Genomic DNA, 18522 nt, shown 5'->3' on the forward strand with positions numbered 1-18522 from the left:
ACACACCGGATTTTCCAGAAAACGCAAACACTGGCGAAGTGGTTAATGCTGCCACCGTCTGAGACTTAAACCCTAAACTGGTAAAACTGGATCCTGGAACGACACTGGTCAAACTCGATTTTTGAAGCAACAAGTCCACGTAATTTTTTGTCGATCCATCTTGTGCGTCGGTTGGATCAGTCACGTTGATCAATTTATGCGAATTCAAATCCAAATCTGCAGTGCCCACAGTCGTTCCTCCACCTGAAGCATGCGTATCCACATAATTTTTCGTAGCTGAATCCGAAGCTGATGTAGGTTCAGCCAAATTAGTTAGTTTATGAGCTGTCATGTTAATGTCTACGTAAGAAATGTTATTGTAAGAGACTTTGGTGTCTACATACCCTTTTGTCGCTGCGTCTTTTAAAGCGGTAGGATCGGTTACATTGATCAACTTGTGAGAGTTCATGTCGATGATTCCAGTGATGGTGCTAGACCCGTCTGTTTTAACACACTGACTCGAGCTGACGTCGACGTAATTTTTGGTGGCGGCGTCATGAAGATTAGTCGGCTCGTTCAAATTGATGGCTTTGTGAAAATTCAAATCCAAGTCTGCAGTGCCCACCGTTCCTCCTCCTGACGAATGCGTGTCTACGTAATTTTTCGTAGCTGCATCGTGTGCGTTGGTGGGTTCACCCAAATTGATGATTTTATGAGAGTTGTAATCCAAATCTGCAGTGATGGTGCTGTTTCCATCTGTTCTTACATAGAGATCACCTGTTACAGCTGTTGCTGAATAAGGATCATAAAAATACCTCCCTAATTCGGTTCTTCCAAATTTGTCAATCATTTTTTAATGAGGGAAAAATTTTTTTCACCAAAGTGTGTTAACAACGCTTTGAAAGTCATCCCCTTCCTGTAATTTTTTCAAGACGTAAAGACACAAGTGGCCGCAATAAGAAGTATCACCAAATTGAACCCTTTCACTGTTATAATAAACCGGACTTTTTAAATAATCGACAAGTTCGACAAGAGGAGGCTGAGCATAAGAATCAAAACTATACTTTTTGTCTCCGTCTTTATACCAACACACCCAATGAAACCCATCTGTGCTTGAATCTCCTGTGTTGACAATTCCACATTCTTTTTTTCTTGGCTTTTCCGGTAAATCATCCCTCACAAAAACACCTCTAAAGTTTTTAATTTTGAGCTTTTTCACAACATCTATTAATTGAAAGTTGGTCAGAGGTTTGTTCGGTAGTACAATTCCTTCAACGTTGATCATTTTTTAAAATTCAGAAAAATTTTAAAAAATCCATAGATCTGATTTACATTTCATCCTGTTCTATATCATCTTCTTTCACCTCTAAATTCAAGTCTTCACACATCATGAGGCTATGAGGTAAAGATGCATTTTTTACGATGACGGCTTCGGACAGTTTAACTTGAATAGACACAATCGAAGGACCAATATACACCCCCTCAATTCTAAGTCCTCCAATAGCGTAACATCTTTGATTGATAAAATCATGTCCAGAAGATCTGACCAAATCTTTATTACTACGCTCCCCTTTGACTCCATTTTTTATATCAAGATCTGTTTTCTTTCTATAAAATGTTGTTGTCATGAGCAATTCATCTTTCTCATTTTTAGATCCTTCAGATCCATGAAAATTCTTCGAATTTTTAGTAAACGTCTTTGCATAAAAGACTGGTGCTGCTTCAGGATGCTCAGCTTTATATTTTAAAATACTCAATTCGTTTGAATTAATTTGCTTTTTTCTTCCTCCCTTTTTAAGTTTGGCTGACAATTTATCTACTTCACCTCTAATAAACAAAGTAATTTTTTCCATTGTAGCAATAAACTTTTCTTCTTGTTCAGTTTTACCCTTTTTAGCATCAAAGCAAACGAAGGGCATGGAATAACCAGTCAATTTTTGTGTTGCTGGTTCTTTATTCTCGCATACACCATACGAAAATAATATAGGCGTTCGTATTACAAGAGGACCATCTCCAGTTGGATAAGAATATTTTACTGGCACTTTTTGATAGACGACTGGTTTGGTCGCCGCGTAAATTTCTCCAACTGATAATTTACTCACATCAAAATTTTCAATTGTAATAAAATTCATTTCTTTTCTATATACAAGATTTTTATTTAACTCAAAATAAAAATTTTTTTCATTGTATTATTTTTTTAGATTCTTTGACTAAGGAATTAACTTTATCATCATTTGAATTATTTCACTCATTTTACGACAGCAAAACTTCAAGTTATTCTTGGTTGTTCTCAATTTCATATTTTCTCTATCCCAACGATATTCATCTTTTACTTCTAAATAATCATCAACCAATTTTTCTCCTAAATAATTCATCTTTTTAAGGATATCATTCATATCATCTAAATTCTCTGCTTCATACATACTACAACGTAATTCATTCAACAACAATTGATACCTAGACATGAACATATACAAATCATTATCTCTCATGCGCTTATACATTGCAATTTCAGACACATTTATTAATTCAATCATCTTATTCATTTCTTTTTCTATATGCAAGATTTTATTTAACTCAAAATCAATTTTTTTTCTTTTCATACTTTTTAGGATACTTTGAATTTTTAACACCTAATCCGAATTTAGCTTTGGCTTTGATGATGGGCTCGATGATTTTTCGCTCGCTTATTTCTTTCTGAGTAGGATTTTGTATAGAATCCATTTCTTCAAGCATCATTCGATCTGCTAAATTTCTGTTTTGCTTGTCGTTAAAATACTTGTAAGCTAAATCGTGATGATATGCGGCATTGTCCACTCTATCCACCGGTTTGCTCCACTCTTGATACATGTCCGTGGAAGTGAGTCTTTTATCTAAATTGGTACCAGGTCCTGCAAAGTTCATCCCTGGAACGTGCATTTCTCCTGGAAACTTTGCCCATGGAAGCTTTATTTTTTTTGAAAAATTGTTGATCGATTCCACCAAGTCTCCTCCGCTAAGCTCATGCGCAGAAACAAATTTGTTCTTTTTTATCCCGCAGATGACGCAAGTTCCTTTAAGCATATTTCTATTGTTTTTGCTTACTGCATGGTGCAAGTTGCTCGTTTCTGTTATTTTTTTACATTTAACGCAATACATTTTTTTATATTCAACATAATAAAAAAATGGAAGTGATTGATTTGTCATGGAATGTAAATAAAAGCAAAAGGAAAAACAACAAACTTTTGCCTAAAAGTATACGCGGAATCATTATTGGAAAATCAGGTTGTGGTAAAACGACGCTGCTGCTCAATTTACTTTTAAGACCTGGATGGCTAGACTATAATCATTTGCAAGTGTTTGGAAAATCTCTTTTTCAACCTGAATACAAAATATTAAAAAACTCGTTCGAGAAGAAATTACCTAAAGAGGTTATTCTTGATTTGTTTAACATTCAAAGTAAAATAAAACAATTAAACGTGAGTCCTGAATGTGTTATTGATGAAATTTCAAAAAAATGGAATAACACAGAGGATATGGAATGTCAATTTTTCGAAACGGCTGATGATGTGCCAGAACCAGAAGATCTTGATTCATCCAAAAACAATTTAATGATCTTTGACGATTTACAATTGACCAAACAAAACAAATGTGAAAAATACTACATCCGAGGAAGACACTCTAACGTTGACTGCTTTTACCTCGCTCAAAACTATTTTATGCTGCCTAGGCAAACCATCCGAGAAAACGCTAATTTCATTTGTCTGTTTCCGCAAGACTCTAAAAACATTAACCACATTTACCAAGATCATGTATCCGGCGATATGAAAATAGAAGAGTTTAAAAAGTTTTGTAAATATTGTTGGTCTCAACCTCACGGATTTGCAGTCATTGATTTATCCTCGAAAAAAGACAATGGAAAATATCGAAGCGGATTTGACAATTTTTATTTTCCCAACTCTATATAAAAAGATGAGCGGATTTTATCTCCTTGCAAAAACAAAAAAAGAAACTCCAACCGTATGAAACAGCGTTATCCAAACTGAGTTTGATAACCCTATCGAATTCGAACCTAATAAAAAGTATGGCTCTTGTGGGTTTTGACTCTGTTCACAGCTATACCAACATCAATTCAACAAATAATGTTTTCAGATACAGTCCCAATTCCGGTTCAAACAGCTACACCATTATCATCGAAGAAGGAGCGTATGAAATTAGCGAGATTAATGACTATATTCAGAAGGAAATGCAAAAACAAGTTGGAAACTTGTATAGAGATGATGGTGTTGTTATCGGTGCAAACCTAACCACTTTAAGATCTACTCTGAAATTTGGAAAACCTGGAGCAACAACAAAATATTGGGTGGATTTCAACGTGAATAACAGTTTAGCTACTATTCTCGGATTTAATAAAGAAGAATATACCTATGTAGAGAAAAAGGATGATCCAGCAAATCCAGATAAAGTCACAAGTTATATCGATTATTACGAGTCTGAATCACTTCCGAAAATAGATGATATAGCTATCATCAGAATCACAAACGATGTGATCGGAGCCTCTTGTGATAACGGAAAAAGAACATCTGACATTTACTCTTTTCATCCAGACTCTGGTCCGGGCTATAAAATTAGCGAAAAGCCTTTCCACTTGATATACTTGCCTATCATGGTGGGTAGAATTTCAAGAATGGAATCAAGAATTGTAGATCAAAACGGTAACTTGATCGACTTTAGAGGTGAAGACATTATCCTCCGATTTCACGTGAGAGAAAGAATAAACTCTGTGCTTCAAGACCTTTTTACGAGCAGCGCAGTTCAGCGATAATTTTTTTCTTTTATTTAAAAAATGAACAACTACCAAAAAGTAAAAATTAACATCTCGCAAAGTCAATCTGACAAAATAAAAAAAGCGATGCAAGAAAAGACTGATGTTAGTATAAGACTATCTCATCAAGACTTGAACGGTGAACATGTTCTCGCTATCACTCGCGCGCAATTGAACAAAATTACAAAAGCGTATGAAGCTGGAAAAGGAGTCACACTCAAACTGAGCAAAAGACAAATTGCATACAACTCAACCATTGAAGGAGGATTCATCGGAGCTCTTTTACCTTTATTAGGCATGTTAGGCAGCACTCTTGCCACAAGAGTAGTTCCTGCTCTAGCCACGGGATTGCTAGCAGGTGTAGGCTCTTCTGCTGGCTCTGCTATGGTTGACAAAATTGCAGGAAGAGGTATCGTTTACTTGAAAAAGAATGGAAATGGAATGAAAATGACTGCTGCAGGATCAGGAGTCTTTTTAAGACCTTGGGTAAAACCTACTATTGGTGAAGGACTCTTTGTTAAAAATGGAAAAGGCTATCAATCTATTGGATCTGGCTTATTACTCGGACCTAACTCACCCTTCTCAAGCATACCCTTTTTAGGAGCCATTCTATGAAAAATGTAAATTTTATATATATTACTGATATATATAAAATTATTCTTTACTTGTATCTAAATTTGCTTTCATATTACTAACAATTTTTTCATTATAATGGTGATAAATTCTTTTTGCTGAGAAAGCATTCGATAACCCTTTAACCTTTGTTTTTTTCATTTCAATACGATTATATACACTCATAATAATTTTTAATCTTCTTAAAACTTCTTCTAATGGTGTCGTTTTAATCATTTCTATAAACGATATTTTAACACACTTTGGAAGCTTTCGAACGTTTTTTTCGAATTTAATATATCGACTAGATTTCTCAGTAGAACATTTCACTTCTTCACCACTAAGCATATTAATAAGATCATCTTTATATATCTCATCCATTTTTTATATAAAAAGAAATTTATTTAACTCAAAATTAAAAATTTTTTATTTTACTATCGTTGACGATAATATAGAACAAATACGATAGCTCATTAAAAGAATTAACTCGCTCTCATTAAAAAAATGAGCATTGTCTTATTGAACACGAGAATTATGGAAAAGTTTGACAAGGATAACAGCGATGATATAGCACACTTAAAATCCATATCTCTTCTTTTAGAAAACAAACACGAACTGTCAGATGAAGCTCTTAAACACCTGATGGAGACAAAAGACGAATTGGATAAACGCAAGACTGAAAAAATAACGTTTATCGCCAAGACAAACCATCTCATCCAGCGATATCATGACATTTTACAAACACAGCTTTCGTTTGAAGATCGCGCTAAATTTGACGAAGAAAAAAACCAACTTCAACGTCATTATTTTACCATCGCAGAAGAAACGCTCTCTCAACGACAGTGGACTGATATTAAAATTGCTCAAAAACTGGTCTTGCATACCAAATGTAAATTTTGCATCAACGACGATCCGAGCCAGTTTGAAATGGACGACAGCAATAAAAAATACTGTCTCTTGTGTTCGGGTCAGCAAGAAATGTTAGAAACAACTGTTCCGTATAAAGATTACGACCGATCCAATTCGATAAACAAATATACTTATTCTCGCATCATGCATTTTAAAGAATGCATAAAACAATATCAAGGCAAACAAAACTGCAAGATTCCTGAAGAAGTCTTTGAAAAATTGGAAAAAAAATTCAAGGCGTTAAATTTATTAATCGATTCTGAAAATACACATGTGAAATATTCTCGCATTACCAAAGAACACATTTTAATCTTTTTAAAACAACTCAATTATACAAACCATTATGAAAATGCCAACTATATCTATTACGTGCTTGTCGGTAAGCGAGACGATATAAAAGCTCATCAAAGATTTCAAGGATTTGTCTTTCTTATACGATCTGGTGTACGGAAAAGACAAACCGAAAGAATTAAAAAGAAAAAGTTTCATGAACGCCCAGTACATTTTGTTTCAACTGCTCCAAAATAGAGGTCATCCATGTCGTGCAGAAGATTTTTCAGTTTTAAAAACCATTGACAAGAAAAGATTTTACGACAACATTTGCTCTCATCTGTTTGCAAAACTCGGATGGAATTTTAAGCCAACCTTTTAATTATAAAACCATGCTTTACATTTATGGACTATGATCAACTCTTCGGACATGATGATTAAATATAAACTCAGAACACGATGTCATACTGAAAACATTAACTATAGCAAATCACTATATTATAAAAATACTGATGCGGTATTTCTATAAATCACAATGCACAATTCATGATTGCAGAAAATTAAAAAAAAACACGACGCCATCTTGAATTCATTAAGTATCAATGAGCTGGAATCGATATTATATCTTGAAAAATGTCAATGCATATAAAAAAAAACAACGCCATCTTGAATTCCTTAAGTATGAAAAAGTATCAATGCGTCAGAATCGGCAATTCATAGTAGTTCAGCAACATTGTAGCTGGTTGCAGTTGCTGTCATTATGTTATCGAGGGATTCCCAAGCGTGTTGATTGTGTGGCTAGTGTAGATTCTTTTACTGAGTGCTGAGACTGAACTGGTTCTAGCCCTAAACTTATTTCTCTGCTAGCCTGTTCAAAAGGATCTAAAAGGAGCTAAAATTGTTTCATAACTCTCGGCCAGTTTCCATTCACTTTTTGTGATACTCTCCACCTTGCCAATGCGATTTCGGCTGATAAGAGCGCTTTCTCTTCCATAAGGCATTGAATCATGTAATAGTCGGAATTCCAATATGTTGATAAACTCATTATGAGCCAACCGTTCATCTTTTTTTTTTTTTGTTGTGCATACAACAATTGAGATGATTGAATATTGTGATGGTAGTACGAGACGATTTTTTTGCATTTCGTTATCTTATTACATATGCCTTCAATTTCGGATACTGCACCATTAAATGATAATCGAGGCTTTATCAGCAAAGTAGGGTAAGTCCATTAAGTTCTGACACGTGTTCATGGGTGTTCTCATGTCACTACCATTGTCTCGAAGAACGTATATTGGAACGTATATTGACACCCTGTAAGTGACACAGCTACAAACTGTTTATTCTCCTGTGCATATGATCGCATAGGATGGCATGCCAACAAACTCAGTAGTAATGCGATCAATGATTTCTCATTTCAAATTTTTATACATAGTTGACACAACTCTGCGAGAAAAAATACTTTTTCATTCTTTTTGCTTCTTTTGCCTTTTTATCACTATCTGCTGATTGTTTCTTATGATAATTTCTCAGATGAGTAAATGACCCAGTTGTAGATAATGTAGGACAAGATACTTTTTGACTGCATTTACCAATTTTACAAGAACCAAAAATGGTATCGTTAATTTTACGTCTATCAAAACAATTTCAAATAACGCTACTTACTCTCTTGCCCTCCATTTTACTAGCACTTTGCAGCGATTCTCTAAATATCGAAACAATAATCGATACTCGAAATATATTCGATTAAATAAATACATTCGATTCGAGTTCGATTACTGAATAAACTTGAACTCGAAATTTCGAGTTTCGCTTTATTGTCAATAATTAGCTGTATTGGCATTCAAAACGTAGAAAATCATTTTTGTAATGTGATAAACGTGTATCGAGTGGAAAACATTGGTGTTTTTAAATATCGCCACTTCAACCCAATTGCTTTGGCTATCGACTGATAATAGGTAATATTTCACGTAGAGAGGTTCAAAATGTTATATGGATTCTGTCAAATGGTCAAGTAGACCAATTCCGAGGATGTATAAATGGTTTGGTTGGATTTTTTAGTTTTCTTGATACCATCTTTTTTACACTCTCTCCAACATACATATCCTTTTGTTCTCCCTTCTCCGGGATGTATATAAGACTGGTGAACTGCGCAGATGCGCAGTTCACCAGTCTTATATACATCCCAGTTCACTAGATAATAAAATCAGGTGATTCTATTATCTTCTATTATATAGTTACTACTATAATGGGTAAATTAACGAGCAACATGCGGTGTAAGTTGGTTTGAAATCCAAACTGGCGCCAATTTCCGTTAATTTGAGTTTCCTATCCACCCGTAGTGTTTTGTAATACTTTTAACGCATCTCTTTGAAAAATGTATAACAAACTAGTCGAATGTACCTGCAATGGTATCTCTAGAACACAGACAAAAAAATGCGTTGCTTAGTCTCAGACATAAGGAGTTACTGTTCATCCCCTTGGTCTGGTTTAACTGTAACATATCCTGCGATAAAATGGAAATTAATCAATAAAAGTACAAATAAAAAATGTATTAAATGTAACCTGGGTTTGATAATTCGTTTAAACCAAGATCAAAAAATTTTTGGACAAGTGATTTATCAAGTAAAAAAATATATTTCAAACCTGCCGCTTTGATTAGAAATATGTCTATAATTGATCTAGACTAGATCAAAATGTCATAATTTGCAAATATGTAAGCTTTTTTTTTTTTTTGAAATGAAAATTTTAGATCGCTAATTAAGTTTCTTGTAATTACTTGATGGTGATTGCCTGCTTTTTTTGCAATGATATATTATATATACTAGATGTCTAACTTCGATCCGAAAAGTGAAGCCGTGGGAGCCATTTCTAATTCGGGCAAAAACGTGCATTTTTAACTTTTATTTCGCACGTCGGATATAGTTTTTGCCCTTATTACAAATGGCGGATATAGTTTTTGCCCTTATTACAAATGGCGGATTCAATTTGTAAACAAAAAAAGCGGCTTCACTTTTCGTCCAATAAAATCCCGCAAGTTAGACATCTAGTATATATAATATATCATTGTTTTTTGTCTCTTATTTTGAGGTTCAAAAAAAAGATTTCGCTCCGGACTATGACCTGTCGCTGAAACTTTGGTCTGCGAAAAATTTGTCGAAATTTACAGCCGGCCGGATGAAATTTTTTAATAACTTTAGTCCGCTTTGAAAAAACCGATCGATAATATTGATAACATCTCAATAATTGTGCAGAAATTTTGCAATTTTGATAAGGAACCAAAATTAACGATGAAACTTTCAGTTAAGTACTTATGCAGATTCGCACTTTACATTTTTTGTAATGTTTCGTACTTAAGCAGATTCTCAATTATCAGCCTCCCGAAATTGGACATTTGTCGTGGCAAATGAATTAAATGGAGCGGTAATAATGAACCCACCAAAATAATCTTATAATAACCCTGTATATCCAAATTAATCGTCTTTAAAGAGAAGTTAAAATTTATCTAAATATTAGTGTAAAAATTAAGATATTTATAATGGCTGTTTTTTAATGTTTTTTGTGCGTATTTGTCGTACCAAAAATTAAATTATCGGAGTTTACGAACTTACATATATATATATATATATATATATATATATATATATATATATATATATATATATATATATATATATATATATATATATATATATATATATATATATATATATATATATATATATATATATAGATATATATATATATGTATATACATATATATATATATATATATATATATATATATATATATATATATGTAAGTTTTTTCTTTTTCATCAGGATGATTGAAAATTAATTTATCATGTCAGTTAATCCTTGGAATTCAGATCCAGAATTTTTTGATGGTTTCAGTAAAATAATATCTGTCAATGAAAGATTTTCCACCTTTAACAGTACTTCTCATGTATTCATATATTTTACATATTTTTAAATGTGTTTTACATATTTTTAAATGGTGTTAAAAATTGTTTCTCTCCTTAAACATTATTATTTAGTAGATGAATATTATTTAGTAGATAAATGTTGGGAAAAATTCCATTCTCAAAGTAGAATATCTCATAATTTCTTGATACTTGAATCAAAATAAAATCAACAAGTTTAATGTAAAAAAAAATTATGAAGAATTAAAATTTTTATTTCAATAACTTAGTGTACAAAGTTAAATATCTTTCAGATATTTGAATCTGCTTGTGTGTTCTTTCTAGCAAGGTTCTAACACCAAAATTTATAGACTGCATGATCATGTACTATTAAGGTTTTAAGAAACCTAGATGTTTCATACCTCATAACTTGCAACCTGAAGTTTTTTAGGAATTTCTTTTAAGATACACATTCTTAATTTAAAAAATTTGGAAAATCTGTTGAGGTTAAGGAAGATATACCAAAAGCTGATGCATGAAATTTGAAGTAGATGTTTGAAATGCCAAAAATTGATGCATAAAATCCCTATGTAAAATGTATTTATATACTAAGTTTATTTTTGTATCATTTATAGATGAATACCCAAGAGCATCAGCCATCTGTAGAATTTATACAGATTCTCAAAGAACTCACAAAAAAGAACAAAGATCTGACACATGTACTCTTAACACTTGTTGTTAAACTGTTTTCAATTTGATAAGTAAATGACCACTCACTTGCTCTATAAGAATTATCTTTTTTTTCTGTCAGTAAATTTTTTTTTTTTTTAGTATTTGATAGTGATTGAACATTTAAAATTTAAATTTGCTTTTTAAAGATTTTTTTTGCAAAAGTTGTAAGTTGTTATTATTTTAGATTAACTTCCAAATTCAACGTAGGAGGCTTTATAAAGAATTTTATTGCCTAATGAGTTGTGATATATTGGGTAAGTTTAAAAGTATACAATTAATAAGAAAAGATTATTTAAATTTAAATATTTAGAGATAACCTTAAATAATCTTCAATTTTATATATAAAATAAAATCTGCAGGTTTTAGTCAATTTTTTTTTTTGTTTGTTTGTTTTTTTTTGAAGTTAGTGATAAAGAAATTTGGCAAAATGCTGAAAATTAACATTTGTTTTTGAAAATTTTATTTCTAATAGTTATATCCTTTAAAATATTATTTGCCAGAGGGGGGGGGGGGGCATAAAATAAGAGAAAAAATAACGAGTTTGTTGCAATAATGTTAGGTTAATAACAAATTCTCAAATCAATAGTTTTTAAATGTGATTAAACTAAATTTTAAATTAAATAATTAGACTATGTTTTTTTACAGATGGCTTGTTATCTATGGTTGAATTTCTATCGCTTCATTTTCAAATGATCATTGATAACAAAGTTAAACTAATGAACAAGTTTAGGAAGCCAAAATCTGGAGATTTTGTTGTGGTGGATGCTTCGTGTCACAGGCATGACTTAATATTTTTCAAAGGCTAGCAAATCAGTTAGAATAAGCTTTCTAGTTAATATATTTGTCACCATTATTTTTAAATATATTTTCTTCAGTGACATATGTGAGTTTTTTCCTGGTATTGCTCGCAGCGTGAATGATTTAGAGACCATCCTGCACAATATTGAGTGGTTTAATTCCAACTTCTTTGAAAGTGTTGAGTTTGTGAGTTTATTTTTCATCTTTAGCTGTAACAATTCTTTTTAAAAAATTGGTTCAAAATTTTTAACAAGTTTTTTGACATGAAAAAGTAAAAAGTTTCAGGATTGGATATAAATTTCAAATTATTTTGAAAAAATGAAATATCCTTCTATAGGGGAAAATAAAACTTAGTGGAATACATAAATTTCAAACTATTATGACTGAAAAAATAAAATATTCTTCTACAGGCTAAAATAAAACTTAGTAAAGTGCATAATTTTCAAATTACAGGGTTGCCACCAAATCAGGGAAATTCAGGGAAATTTAGATACAATCATTGAAAATCAGGGGGAAATAGTTGATTTTGGAAAAAATCAGGGAAAATCAGGGAACTTTTAAATTTTCTTTAATGGTTTGAAATGTTTTCTAATAAAAATTTTCCTTTTCCAGCGTGCCAGGTTTAATGTTTAACATTTTTAAAGAAAATTAATCGTATTGCATTTACATTTGGTCTTTTTTTTAGAATAGTACAAATTTTTAAAATTTAAAATGACAACGTATTTCAAAGAAGAATGGTTAAGTGATCCTTTGTTTGAAAAATGGCTGGTAATAGGCAGTGATAAAAATTCAGCCAAGTGCAAAATATGCCAAGTTGAATTTAATTTGTCAAATATGGGTAGAAGAGCTGTGATAAGTCACATGAATGGCAAAAAACATGCACAGAAATCAAAGCCAGTATCTTGCTTCTTCATGCCTGCACTGTCTATGTCTAAAAAGCAAGCAATTCTTACAGTAGATCAATGTGATAAAAGTTGTGCAGAAATCTATTCTGTTTTAAATGCAGTACAGAATAATTTCTCATTGAATTCGTGTAATGAAAATGAGCTACTTTATCAGAAAATGTTCCCTGATAGCAATACTGCTAAATCTTATGAAATGGGTAGAACTAAACTTGGCTATATAATTAATTTTGGTCTTGGGCCTTATTTTCACAGACTTCTAACTGAAAATTCCAAAATTGTCAATTGGATCTAAATATCTGTTTTGGAGGCGCAATCTAAATCATGTTGAATCCAGATACTTTGACTCTAAATTTTTAGGTCACCCCACAGCAAAAAATTTACTTGAAAGTATTACTAGGTCTTTGTCAACAATTGATATCATAAGTCTGACTCAACTAAGCATGGATGGTCCAAATTTGAACTGGTCTCTTCTTAATCTTCTTGAAACGCAGCGCGATCAACAAGAGCTCCCTAAACTTCTTAATATTGGGAGTTGTAACCTTCATGTAATGCATGGGGCTCTAAAATCAGGTTTTCAATCTGCTGAATGGAATATAGGGAAGTTAATGAAAGCATCATACAACCTTTTTCATGATTCTCCAGCTAGAAGAGCTGATTATGTAACTGTTACTGAATGTGAGAGTTTTCCTTATGCATTTTGTTCAACACGCTGGGTTGAAGACCAAAAAGTTGCAGATAGACTTTGTTTAATTTGGGAGAATGTTAAAAAAATAACCAAGTATTGGGAGACTCTTCCTAAAAGTATGCAACCAAAATGCAAGAGCTATGACACAGTGTTAGGGGGAACAAAAGATGAGTTAACTTTGACTAAATTGAAGTTTTTTGGTTACATTGCAAGTTTTTTACAGAATATCTTACTGAGATATCAAACAGATGCCCCAATGATTCCCTTTCTTTTTGAAGATTTGTTCTCAACTGTTAAAAGTTTAATGGGTTTAATTATAAAACAAGATATCCTTAGCAGCATCGTCAATGGCAGGCAACTTCAAAAAATTGATTTCACTAAAAAGGAAAACTTTCTACCATTAAAATTAATGACAATTGGGTTTGCTGCAGAAAAAGACATTATCGAATTGAGGAGAAAGGATGCGTTATCTGAGGATGTCATCAACAGATTCATGAAAGATTGTCGTCTCATTATCATTAGAATCCTGGAAAAAATATTTGAAAGAAGTTTGAATCGATTTTCTTTTCTGGAAGCAACTGGTTGCATCAGTCCAGCATCAATTCTTTCTAAACAAAAAGCTGATCTTCTTCATCAGATGAAATCCGTACTACAGGGTGTATACTTAATTTCTGACCCCCCACATGTTATAAACACAAGATTTTGAGTTGCTCTCTTAAATGCTACTTTAGCCCGAAAAATACTTTAGTATGTATTTTGGTGTAACTATACTTTCTGCACGTAAAATGCTCACTTCAGATAGGATATGACCTCTGATGCAAGATGGAGCAACTTGCCACACGGCAAGAGCAACAATGAATGTGATCAACAGAGACTTTCCAGCAGTGTGGACCGACTGGCCTGGCAACTCGCCCAACTTAAATGTCATCGAACATATTTGGTCAAGACTCCAGGACAGTGTTTTACACAATCCTCGACCTTGTAATCGTGAACAGTTGATCAGACGTGTTGAACAGGAGTGGGCTGCCATTACGCAAGAAGAGTGTTTTCGCCTAGTAGAAAGCCTGCCAAGGAGAATTACCCAATGCATAGAAAGAAATGGACAAAATACTGATTACTGACTATTAACATATATTCTTTGTCTAATTAAATTGATATGACAGTAATAAAATGGTATGTGTTGAAATACCGTATTCTTAAACCGAGATATAGGGGGTCAGAAAATAAGTATACACCCTGTACATCTAATTCTTTCTTGCTCACATATTACTTCAAATGAATGTGATCAAGCTTTCATACAATTTTCAAAGTTGTTAGAGGAAAATTCATCTACTCTTTTACCAGCATTTAAAAATTTTCGCGCCGGAAATCGTTTAGACAAGTTTTATTTTGAAACCATTAAAGTTGGTGTAGATTACAAGGTTTTGTCAAAAGTTTTGATATTTATTTTTACTTTATGTCATGGGCAAGCATCAATTGAGAGAGGTTTCAGCATTAACAGTAATATGCTCAGTAAAAACATGAAAGAAAAGTCACTTATATCTCGTTGCACTATCAAAGATTTTATGGTGTCAAACAAATTGAAGGCTCACGAAATAGAAATAAACAATGAAATGATAAAGGCTGTTCGTAATGCCTTGTTACAATATAAAAATTATTTGGAGGAAAATAGAAAACTCCAAGCAAAAAAAAAAGAAAATAGCTTGATAATGCTTTTAAATCAGGAAATATTGAAACTTAAGGAAAAGCACAAAGTGTTGAACGAAGTATGTAAAACATACAATGAGGAATTTATTACATTCACCAAGGAAGCTGGCAGACAGCAGGATATGTCTCAAATGAAGCTTCTTCTTACAAAAGGCAATGATCGTAAGCGAAAAAGTGAGGAACACGAAAAAGAAATAAAGATGCTTGAAGAGGCATTAGTTATACTGCATAAGAAAAAAAAAGAAGTCAATATTAAATAATTGTGTTTTTCTAACATAAAATTGTTTGATCTTTATTTCAAACATTTCAGTATTTACCAATATTACTTTTTTAGCTTACTCATTTTGTTTTTGTTAGTCTTTTTAAATTAATTATTATAACTTGTTTGTATTAACTCTTGATTTTTTAATACATTGCTCGTTATTAAAAACATTTACAAAATACTGATTACTGACTATTAACATACATTTCCAATCTTAATTGTTACCCTAGATAAGTCTGACAGATTTTCAATGCCCATTGAACATATCCGTTTTAAATATACCCTATAATAAGATAGGTCACAAAATCCTGATAAGTCAAACATTTTTAAAAATTCAACGTTTCAAAAATATAAAATATACACCTTCAGAGTTCAAGTTGATGGAGTTCTACTGTAGTTTTTATATTTTTTTCAAAGAGCAATTTCATGTGTTGATTGAAGTATTTGATTATTCGTTTTAGTTTTCAAACAAATTGATTGGTTCATTACTTATTGGGGGATTATGGTATCTGTTTTTTTAGAGATAAAAATGCTCAGGGGTTAATGGAGAAGTTTGGTTTGGAAGTTAAGTTTGGGTGTTTGAATGCTGGAAATATCAGGGGGAGATAAGCAAAATTTTAGCGAAAAATCAGGGAAAATCAGGGAGAAAAAAGCAAAATTTTAGCAAAAAATCAGGGAAAATCAGGGAGAAAAAAGCAAAATTTTAGTGAAAATTAGGGAAAATCAGGGAATTTTGTTCTTTAATAACGGTGGCAACCCTGAATTGTTATGACTGAAAAAATGAAATATCCTTCTACAGGCTAAAATAAAACTTAGTGAAATGCATAATTTTCAAATTATTATGACTGAAAAAATGAAATATCCTTCTACAGGCTAAAATAAAACTTAGTGAAATGCATAGGAATACTCTCCTCAAAAAAAAACCTAATTGAAAAAATTAGTTGAAAATAAAATGAAAGCTGAAAACTGAAAGGTCTGTAAGATTAGTTAAAGAAGAGCAACTATTAAAATCCTTTGAGTTTTGAAATGTTTTGTCTCAATATCTCAAGAAAGGCCTGGTGATTCAGTTGTTTATTAAAGTTGTTAAATAGCTGCAGTATTCAATCAAAACAACTGTAAAAAAGGAATGGTATTAATAAAATTTGTATAAGACTATTTAATGACCTTCATATGAAGCATATCATGCTGGAGTTAGATGCACTACATTTCAATGATTTAATTGAATTTTCTGAAATTGATAAATGGAAAGTGAAATGAAACATAACCATGTACATAGGCAATCTATTATTAATTCAAACATGTAATAGTTTAGTTGACCTAAGTAAACATTTGTATAGTAATTTGCTTATGTATGTATTGGTTAAGAAATTTATAACAGACCCTATAGAATGGGCATTTGGGAAACTCAGAGAAGGTAGTGCAGGAATTTATTTTGCAAAGACCTAACAAGTAATAGAAAAATTGAATATTAGCAAAACTAAACTAATTCTTCAGAAAGCTGGCAACATTTTAAATGGTGCTGTTACATCTGGTCAGTGTGAGATGTTAGTTTTTTGGTATTAATTATATTATGAAAAATTTAATTTTGTTGATATTTTGATAATAAATTCTATCTTTAAATTATTTTGAAAATAATCTGTATGGTCAAGTCAGCCTCTGCATTTCCTAAACTATTGTGTGGTGAGAAAACCTTTTATTTTTGTACCTACTGCTTTGAAAACAGTAAAATCTAACTGTTAAAATTTAATGAACTTGTTCATATTATAAAAATTTATGTAAACTCTTTCTTTTTGAGAACAGTTCTAAAATGAAGTAAAAATTCTTAAGAACAGTTATTTACAACAATGAAAAGCAAAATTAACCCTCTTTATCCAGTAAACTGATATGAGTGGCAGGAATTCATCAGCTGACAAATGTGATGATTGTTTTAAACAAATAAATTTATTTCAATTAGCCAAAATCAGATCCTAAAGAAAAACTAGGAGAGCCTACTATTTCTGGCACAGTGGAACATTTTTTAAAATCAAGTTTCATCACTTAGGGAAAAGCTGAAAACTTAAAATTTGTTTATTTGTTCACATGTTTATCTGGCTTGCCAAATAAGCTATTTTCGTACATGTTTTTATTTTCTTCTCTAAGTCCATAATTTGCAGGTGGGGCCGCATTACTTCATAGGCAATATTTTGTGCTTTTTGAAAATAATGCAAAAACATTTTGATTATTGTTCTTCTTTGCTAAAATTAATTTAATTATTTTTAATTGCTTGTAAATACTTTTAAATATCTTTATGTGTTTTTTAAATTAGTTGTTTAAAACTTTTTTTATAGTGACATTTTCTTCGTTTAGAGAGATTCACTAGATCTTGTAGCTTCAGCTCTTTCTGTGCTTCAGAATCATCACCAAGTTATTATTGAATCACGTGACGCTATGAAAACGCTCGTTAAAAATAAATGATCTTAATTATTTTGTGATATTGCAAAGGTCTTCCGATTTCACTTAGAATTATTTTCAATTATTCTTGTGTCAAATATGCGGAACGTGATAGAAACATAGATGGAAATGCTCGTGATTAGATTGACTACCCCATTTTTGTGGTCATCAGTTGTTACTTTTCAAATGGAGCAAATATATCTTATTAAATATTTTTGTTATATTAATATACTTCCCATTGAATAAAAATATCAACATGAAAATTTATATTTCAAAATTGAATTTAACACAGTCTTATGATTGTCTTATGAAGTCTGTAAAATATGTTGTGTTTGCAGGATTAAAGGAAAGAGTCAGTAATACAATCTGAGTTTTTGAAGGTTATCACTTTCAAAAAATTTCAAATATATTATTGATTAGTACTGTTTTGCGTGATTTCTCTTCTGACTTTTATTATCCGAAGAGTTTCAATATAAACTAAATCATTTAAGGACTGATACAAAGGTATAACAATTTTTTGATTACCT

The 18522-nt window shown here is 31.6% G+C and overlaps 2 protein-coding genes across 3 annotated transcripts; both read left to right on the plus strand.

The window, feature by feature from the left end:
* Window positions 1-3143: 3143 nt before the first annotated feature.
* On the plus strand, window positions 3144-3926 carry LOC149883847 (uncharacterized). Its single transcript, XM_090096885.1, has one exon. It carries the CDS (start codon window positions 3144-3146, stop codon window positions 3924-3926), a length of 783 nt encoding a protein of 260 aa, XP_089953011.1.
* Window positions 3927-10383: 6457 nt separating this feature from the next.
* Window positions 10384-18207, plus strand: LOC149883848 (uncharacterized). 2 transcript variants are annotated; one of them, XM_090097850.1, is made up of 6 exons: window positions 10384-10520; window positions 11112-11195; window positions 11393-11462; window positions 11854-11986; window positions 12084-12192; window positions 17912-18207. In XM_090097850.1, the coding sequence occupies exons 1-6, from the start codon at window positions 10419-10421 to the stop codon at window positions 18017-18019; spliced, it is 606 nt and encodes a 201-aa protein (XP_089953976.1). In that variant the 5' UTR covers window positions 10384-10418; the 3' UTR covers window positions 18020-18207. The 2 variants fall into 2 exon arrangements, with proteins under 2 accessions (XP_089953976.1, XP_089953977.1); XM_090097851.1 differs by having other exon boundaries at window positions 10395-10520; window positions 11112-11237.
* Window positions 18208-18522: the final 315 nt, after the last annotated feature.

Source organism: Hydra viridissima, unplaced genomic scaffold, assembly GCF_058129835.1.
Source record: "Hydra viridissima isolate aposymbiotic clone 2 unplaced genomic scaffold, HvirCarnegie_v1 scaffold_9, whole genome shotgun sequence".
Lineage (NCBI taxonomy): Eukaryota > Metazoa > Cnidaria > Hydrozoa > Anthoathecata > Hydridae > Hydra > Hydra viridissima.

Coding starts and splice junctions, on each gene's coding strand:
- LOC149883847 (XM_090096885.1), top strand. CDS start 3,144: ATGGAAGTGATTGATTTGTCATGGAATGTAAATAAAAGCAAAAGGAAA.
- LOC149883848 (XM_090097850.1), top strand. CDS start 10,419: ATGTCAGTTAATCCTTGGAATTCAGATCCAGAATTTTTTGATGGTTTC. Junction 11,196..11,392: donor AGAACAAAGATCTGACACAT/GTACTCTTAACA, acceptor TTATTATTTTAG/ATTAACTTCCAAATTCAACG. Junction 11,463..11,853: donor AATGAGTTGTGATATATTGG/GTAAGTTTAAAA, acceptor GTTTTTTTACAG/ATGGCTTGTTATCTATGGTT.